At 38.0% G+C, this 8,613-nt stretch overlaps 1 protein-coding gene across 1 annotated transcript in view; it reads right to left on the bottom strand.

The window, feature by feature from the left end:
- Positions 1 to 739: 739 nt before the first annotated feature.
- Positions 740 to 8,613, bottom strand: part of SNRNP27 (small nuclear ribonucleoprotein 27kDa (U4/U6.U5)) — a 10,571-nt gene continuing 2,697 nt past the window's right edge. Inside the window, exons 3-5 of the mRNA XM_011985042.1 lie at positions 7,994 to 8,080; positions 2,713 to 2,777; positions 740 to 1,716 (exon numbers count right to left, since the gene is read on the bottom strand). Of these exons, the coding sequence (XP_011840432.1) occupies positions 1,662 to 1,716; positions 2,713 to 2,777; positions 7,994 to 8,080 (207 nt within the window). The 3' untranslated portion in view covers positions 740 to 1,661. The remainder of the gene's footprint in view (positions 1,717 to 2,712; positions 2,778 to 7,993; positions 8,081 to 8,613) is intronic.

Here is an 8,613-nt window from a genome sequence, read left to right as displayed (position 1 = left end):
AGGATTTCAAGTCAAATCTCTAGCAACACAATTTTACAGGTACCGATAAGAAACCATCAAAAGATGTATAAGATGTACGTAAACAAAGACTAGGTGCAGAACAGTGTGAAGAGTTTGCTTCTATCTTTATGTATAAGATATATATATATAAAAATATATGGTTGTGTATATGTGGAATATCTCTGAAAGGATATACAATTAATGCATCACTAGATATCCTTTGTATCATCTGAATTGTGTTCCGCATTTGTAGTACTTACTCAGAAAAATAAGTTAAAATCTAGCCACACAGCCTCAACTACCAGCAAAGTCCACAACAGAATGGGTGATGGTTATTATCTTCAATATAAAAAGAGTGTTCTTCAAATGAAAAAAAGAAAAGTTTGACAAAAGACAAATATTAATAGATCTAAGATTTAAAATTAGCATGTCACAAAAGAAATATGGCTAATACATTTAAAAAATATTCATCCTCCCTAGAAACGAAACAAAAACACAAAACCAAATAGTACCATTATTTTACCCATCAGGTAGGAAACTTTAAAACAAATTTTACACTTAATATTTGTACATGTGTCTGAAACAAGAATGCTCATACTTTACTGGATAGAGTTGGTTGTTACCTTCTAGCCAGAGATACCAAACGTCTTAAAACATGTATACATAGCCCTTTTAATCTCACTCAGCAATGCCACGTCTAAGTATGGAGCCTGAGGAAATAATGAAACATACAAAAATATGTATGTAATGGAGATAGAGTAGTCACAGTTTTAATTATAATGGCAAGTCATGGGAGGCAAGCCAGTGTTTACCAATAAAACATTAGTTAATAAATTATGATACAACCAAGTAGCTACTAAAAGCTAAGTTTCCAAAGAATATTTAAAAGTACTTTTTAAATGTTCACAGTACATGGGAGAAAAAAGGGTTAAAGAAAGAACTGCATACATATTCTGATATCATGGATGGGATTAACCCAAAGAAGCCTGGAAAGACATATACCAAAATGTTGAAATTGATTTTTTCTGGGAGTAGATAACAGGTGATTTTCTGCCTTTCTTTTACTTTTTGGTTTCTCTCAGATCTTTTTTTTTGCATGTAACGCTTTTTATACTTGGGGAGAGAACCATAAATGGCATTTTTTTCGGGGGGACCATAGAAGATAGAAAAATCTAGTTATGCTTTTTCATTCTTCCCATTTTTAAACTACTAACAATCAATATACTTAAATCTATGCATGAAAAAAAAAAGAAAATGTCTAGGGAGATTCGTTAGTAATAAAAAATATTTATCAAATCTAAAAGGGTAGAAATACTGCTTTATTGGATAAACTTACTTCCAAATTACTTTCATGTTTTTTAAGAAGTCCTAATGAGCATTCAAGAAGAAAACATATACTGCTTCCACAGGAATAAGGACAAATAAAATGGGGTTGACGCCTGCCACAAATGATATTTCCTAAAAGAAAAAAATGTAATATTTAACCTTTCTTCTGTTGAGGCAAGGTAAATTAACTGCATACATCATAAATAAGATTTTCTTACTTTACAAGAAGGGAGAACTGAGATCCTGTTTTTTGAATGCAAGTTAAATACAAAATACAAAATCCACTCTCTGACCAAGATGAGGGGAAAAAAAGTTATCCTTCAACATTTCAATTCTCATGCAATGAAATCCAAAGGTCTGTTGAATCCACCTTTTCGATTCATGTACTGCCTGTGATGAGAAGAGAAAATTCATTGTTTATTTTTTTAATCCTATACTCTTCTTATAAAAAAAAAAACATGCTTCAGAGATTAAACCTATAAACCATCTTTATAATAGCAAAGTCTAGGGTAGAAACTATTCAAGGTAATTTAATGTATATTTAGAGATTATTTTACTTTCAAAATAAACCAAAGACTTTCAGATTTCTTTTAACTCCAAATAGCAGTATGGAAGTTTAATTTTGAAATTATTTGAGAAGATTCTACGGACTTAAAAAAAATCAATTGAAAATCCTTATTTATTTTAGGTAAGAAGAAACAGGTAATTTAGAAATAGAGAGGAGTTCCAAAACAGGCACCCATTAAGCCAATTCAATTGCACAGTGTAATGATTCTCCCCATAAGACCTTATTTGAAGGTAATTTTACAAAAGATTGTCCAAAATGATTCTAGTACCTTAGCTTATAGCATTTTCAATCACATGATTCATAATCTAAATTAACTGGACTATTAATCTTTTATCAGTGATAAAGTTAGAGAGAAAGGCAATGTTTGAAAATATCTTGACTTTTTCATTAAGAATTCATGTATGGATTGGTTGGTTCCAAAACTGTGGTACAAATAAAATATGCCTATACGTAACAGAAGAATATATTTACAGTTGAAATCATTACATAATCAATCTAGTTCAGGAGGATCTATTTTATACCTAAATTATACTGAAATCAAAGCCCATAGACTTGAAATTATGCTTTTCTGAGGAAATTACTATCTATAGTCCTAAAATATTTAAGCCAACTGCCCTCTCTCTCTAATAGCTATTAGCTCACATGTAAATGGGAAAACAATTTTAACACGCCAGAATATAAGCAATGAAGATAGTATTTCATTCAAACAAGGAACTGTATGGAAAACTGCTACATTTCCTACAAACGTGATTATCCCATAATAAAGTTCTAAGTACAAAACTGATTAGTTCAAACATAATAATGGGGGCCATGCATACCTGTACTTCCTCTTCTGAGAGACATTTATGGCATAGGCATTTACAGAGCCATCCACCTTCTTACCCTGAAGAAAAACAATAAACAAATAACAAACAAAAAACCAGGGAGGATACATTAAATCAGGATATATGAAAGCAGGTGTGGTAGCAGTGGCATGTACCTGTACTCCCAGCTACTTGGGGGCAGGCTAAGGTGGGAGGATTGCTTGAATCCAGGAGTTTGGGACTGCAAGGAGCCATGATCACACCAATCCAATGCACTCCAGCCTGGGCAATTGAGCATGATCCAGTCTCAAAAAAAAAAAAAAAGAAAAAAGAAAAAAAAAAAGAAGAAGAAAGCAGGAGGAAGGCAGAGGGAAGTGGGGGAGAAGGGGGGAGGAGGGGGAGGAGGAAGGGAAGGAGAAGCAGCAGAAGAAGCGGCAGCAGCAGTGGAAGAAGCCGAAACAGCAGCAGCAGAAGCAGAAGCAAGAGCAGCAGCAGCACAAGAAGCAGGAGCAGAAGCAGAAACAGAAGGAGCAGCAGCAGCAAGAGCAGCAGCAGCAGCGGAAGAAGAGGAAGGAGGAGGAGAAGGAAGGAGAATAAAGGAAGGAAGGAGGAAGGAGGAGGAGGAGGAGGAGAGTCCAATGAGGGAGAGATAATTTCCAGATCCTATGAACTCCCAAGGGGTACAACTCTCTGCTCACACTTTTACAATTGCACATAAGCAATTAATATTCAAACCAACAAACATTCACAGTGTATGTACTATATGCAAGGCATGCTGAGAAAGTAGGGTAGCAGAATCTAATCTTTTCTGGTCAAAGAATACTTTGAAACCAGATAAAAGGTATAATCTCCAGAAAAACTCATATTTACACAAAATTTAACTTACAACCTTAGCTAATAATATTCTCATATCATGGCTGGAATGGTTGCCCTTGCAATTTTTTGTTCATTTAAAAAATTATCATTTTTTAGACACAGGGTCTCGCTGTCGCCAGGTTGGAGTGCAGTGGCGTGATCATAGCTCACTGCAGCCTCAAACTCCTGGGCTCAAGTGATCTTCCTGCCTCAGCTCCCGAGTAGCTGGGACTACAGGCACATGCCACCAATCTGGGCTAATTTTGAATTTTTTTTTTCCTGTAGAGATGGGATCTCACTATGTTGCCCAGGCTGGTCTTGAACTCTTGGTCTCAAGCAATTCTCCTGCATTGGCCTTCCAAAGTACTGGAATCCCAGGCATGAGCCATTGTGCCCAGCCCAATTTTGATCTTTAAATCAAGAATCAGAACAGAATAACAGACACAAATGCTAGGTTATGTGTCACTCCGTCTTGACCTTTCTGAATGTAGCACCCATTCTCTTTTTCACAAATTCTTGTTCAGGTCTTCTAATCCAGCCAAGTCAACTCAACATACCCACTTTCCCCCATGTTGTTCCTCATGCCTGAATTGCCTTCCCGGCCTCTAACTTGAACTATCTGGTTATTATCCATTGTTCAAGGCCCAATTCACGCATTCCAGTTGCTAGGAAGTGCCATCTTCTCTAACTGCAGAAAAATGTTAACTGTGCTTTCCTCACAGTACCCTCTATTTTCTTTTCTTTTCTTTTTTTTTTTGAGATGGAGACTTGCTCTGTCACCAGGCTGGAGTGCAGTGGCGTGATCTCAGTTCACTGCAAACTCCACCTCCCGGGTTCAAGCGATTCTCCTGCTCAGCCTACCGAGTAGCTGGGACTAAAGGCATGCGCCACCACGCCCAGCTAATTTTTGTATTTTAAGTAGAGATGGGGTTTCACCATGTTGGCCAGGGTGGTCTTGATCTCTTGACCTCGTGATCCCACCCCGCCGCCTCCCGTAGTGCTGGGATTACAGGCATGAGCTACCACACCCAGCCCAGTACCTTCCATTTTCTACCCTATAAAACCATGATGTGCATCGTAAAGGTATTTTCCCTATGAGACTGCAAGCTTCTTGATGGAGGGATATGTCTGAGAGTCACCTTTGCATTCTTACATCCTAGGTAACTGCACTCCCAGGTATTCAGAAAATGACTTAGATGAGTATCATTAGTTAATGTCATGACACACACAAGTGACCCCCACCTCCTCCCTCTCCCATTACTACCTATGCAAGAGTAGCCTATCTGTGTAGTGTACTTAATTAGATATTGGTGTCAGGGCAAAAACTGATTCTGACCCACTGGCCAAAAGGCATACACAGATTAATATATATTTGAAGTGGGGCTAAAATAAATGTATTTGGTCTTACTTTTCTATACCTATTTTCACGTATTTTTTGGGGGGTGGAGGGTGAGTCCTCAACAAATTACTTGAGGTATATGATTTTGAACTCCCAATAATAGGAAGTAAGCATGACTGAGAAACTGGTCTTGGGCACAAAAAAGTAAATGATGATAACCTTTTTACAAAGTTCGATTCCTAAAGGTTAACTGATTTCTGGCAACTAGTTGCAGAGTTGCATATTATTAGTTCTATCCTCATTTATTTACATGCTGGCATAGAAAATTATCCATTAATAAACAAAACCAAACTTTGAAACTTCCTGGAAGAATGTTATTGAAGTAATTGCAGTTTTAGCCATTATTTTCAATGGCAAAAACTGTAATTACTTTTGCACCAATCTAATAAAATGAAAGGGAAAAGCCAAGCACATTGCTGTGAGGCTACAGTCCCGGCTACTTGGAAGGCTGAGGCAAGAGGATTTCTTGAGCCAAGGAGTTTGAGTACAGCCTGGGCAACACAGGAAGGCTCCGTCTCTTCAAAAATAATAATAAAAAAAATAGACTGAGGCAGGAGGATTTCTTGAGGTCATGAGTTCAAGACCAACCTAGGCAGCACAGCAAGACTCTATCTCTGCAAAAAATAAAAAAATTATCCTGGCGTGGCGGCATGTGCCTATACTCTTAGCTACTCCAGAGGCTAAGGTGGGGAAATTGCTTCAGCCCAGGAGGTCAGGCTGCAGTGAGCCATGATCATACCACTGTACTCCAGTATGGGTGACAAAACAAGAACCTGTCTAAAAAACTAAAAAATGAGGCTGGGTGCAGTGGCTCATGCCTGTAATCCTAGCACTTTGGGAGGCCAAGGCAGGTGGATCCCTTGAGGCCAGGAGTTCGAGACCAGTCTGGCCAACATGGCGAAATCCCATATCTACTAAAAATACAAAAATTAGCCAGACATGGTGGCAGGCACCTGTAATCCCAGAAACTTGGGAGGCCGAGGCAGGGGAACTGGTTGAACCTGGGAGGTGGAGGTAGCAGTGAGCTGAGATGGCGCCGCTGCACTCCAGCCTGGATGACAGAGCGACACTCTGTCTCAAAAAAATAAAATAAAATAAAATAAAAAATAATAAAAATTAAAAAATGAAAATACAATCAAATAGAAAGGAAAATGGGTGACTACACTGGCATATGAAGAGGTCCCACAATAGATCAATGATGAAACATTACAAGATACACATTACTTAAAAACACAAATGAGCTGACTTTATAACTGATAGCCATGAAGCCAACTGCATATAAACTAAATTAACATCCTTGTAGATGTCATTTTAAAAAACTGACATCAATTAGTGTGACAGTACTCCATAATTTTTATAAGATCTATGACTTTTCACCTAATTTTTCCCTTATAAGCAAACATCCTCAACACTGACTACATTTAAGTGATGGGTGGCACCACCCTTAGATCTGACTTTCAGGAATTTCAAATCTGACATCAAACAACAGGAAAACCAAAAAACAAAGAAAATAATTCCATTTTCTTTGGGGAAAAAGTTCCCTCCTCATTCTTCTAAAGACAATAAAACTATAGTTGCTTTACTTTTAATGTATTTTTATTCACCCAACATATATATTAATAAATTTTCATTTATAAAATACTCTTTGGAAAAACAAATAAGGATTTAGGGCATTCAAGGGAAAAAAAGCTGATAAATAAACTTCATTAAATTCCAAAACAGAGTTCACATAACCATTGCAAGAATGAGGGCTTGCTCTTAATTTCTCACCTCAAAACAGTCATGCCTCAGTACTCCTAAGTTACACACTGTCATTTTAAAACATGTGAGCCCTACACAGTCCCATTAGTTAGAAAGAAACTCTTACAGCAACTGCGATTACCCCACTCCATTAGCAACTCAATGGAATACAAGACTTGGGAAAGTGGATTATTTTTGACAATTTTTTCTCAAACATCTCTATTTCCATTTGCAAAACTAAATGGAAAGATTTAAAATTCTAGAAAAGAGACTTTGAAAAATATATTGTTTTTCTTTCCACACACCCTCCCTCTCTCCATCTCCTCTCCTCTTTCTTCTCTCTATGCCTATCTCTCTCTTCCCCCATCTCTCTCTCTATGCTGTCCCTCCTCTACCTAATCCCTCCCTCTTTTTCCTCTTCCCTCATCTCTCTGCTATTATGAAGGCTAGACAGCATTCACTCCCCTATCCACCCTACTTCTAAGCTGTGAGACATGTATGCAGCTGCCCAATGTCATCTCTATCTGGCAGCTGGATTTTGTTCTTCCATTTCCCAGCAGTTCCCCTTCCAGAAACTCTGTTCCGGGTTAACTGTATCACTCAGGGTCCCAGCCTGACACCTGAGAGGCATTACTAACTACTCACTCCCACTTCCCCCAGCTCCTGAATCGTTCTCAACTCAGTTCAGGCCTTCATCATCTTTCACTTGCACAAATCAGCAGTTCTCCCTGCCTCCAGTCTAACCCACCTCTCATCTGTCCTCCATGCTGCCCCCAGAGTTATTGTTCTAAAACACACATATAACCATGCCACTCCCTCATTTAAAAAATCACTACTTCCTCTCCTCAACACCTAAAGAATCAACTCTGAATTCCTTAGCATGACTAAGGGCATCAAAAGCCCTCTGTGATTTGCCTCCTACCTCTATTTCTAGCCTAAGTCACTAGCCCATCAGCACTGCTTTATCCCCGGCAGAATTTGAAATTCCCACAATACACTGTGCTCCTTTACAGCTACATGGCATTTTCATGAGCTCTTCCCTTTACCTGAAATAATCATCTTCCTCTTTTTGTCTGATCACTTCTACTTGCCTTTTAAGATCTAACTCAAACATCGTCCCTGGCAACCACTCCCCGAATTCCAATGGCAGTTCACTATTTCCTCCTCTGTATTCTCAAAGTTCTTCAAACAGATAGTTATTGTCTTATAATCAAACAGATTTGTATAAATGGAAAAGAACATGGAAAGACAGGACAGTCATAACAGATTAATTCAAATGAGAATGTTGCACGTTTTACTTACTTTTGTGGAGTCAAAGGAGGCAAATCCCATTAACTTCATCATTTCTATTTCTTCCTCTGTTTTGCCCTCTAAGTCTTCCTCTGCAAAAATGAATAATTATGTGAACTCTCTATCATTTCATATATATATATAAACAAAAAGAGAGGTGGTAACAGATTAATAGTCATTCCACCTCACTAGCAGAGAATACACAAAACAATTAGCTGAAGATGAGTCTAATGAAAAAATTCCTCTTACATTTGGACAGAATGTAACTTATGGTACAAAGAAAAAGTCCTCTCCTTGAAGCCTTTAGACAGGATTACCTTTTTAAAAAAATCTGGGTTTCATATTAAGGACTACCTTTAATATCAGGCATGACACTATCTAGTTCTGAAGATACTTCCAAAATAGAATATTCTCATGTTTGTAACTTCCCTTCTATATCAGGAGCACCACAGATAACCAGCAACTTGCTAGGGTGTAATTAACACAAAATCTCACGCTGGGCACGATGGTTCACGCTTATAAACCCAGCACTTTGGGAGGCCGAGGCGGGAGGATCATCTGAGGTCAGGAGTTTGAGACCAGCCTGGCCAACATGGTGAGAACTCGTTTCTACTAAAAGTACAAAAATTAGC

Source organism: Mandrillus leucophaeus, unplaced genomic scaffold (assembly GCF_000951045.1).
Source record: "Mandrillus leucophaeus isolate KB7577 unplaced genomic scaffold, Mleu.le_1.0 Scaffold279, whole genome shotgun sequence".
NCBI lineage: Eukaryota > Metazoa > Chordata > Mammalia > Primates > Cercopithecidae > Mandrillus > Mandrillus leucophaeus.
The sequence above is the reverse complement of the archived record's forward strand: the minus strand, read 5'-3'. Positions and strand labels throughout refer to the sequence as shown.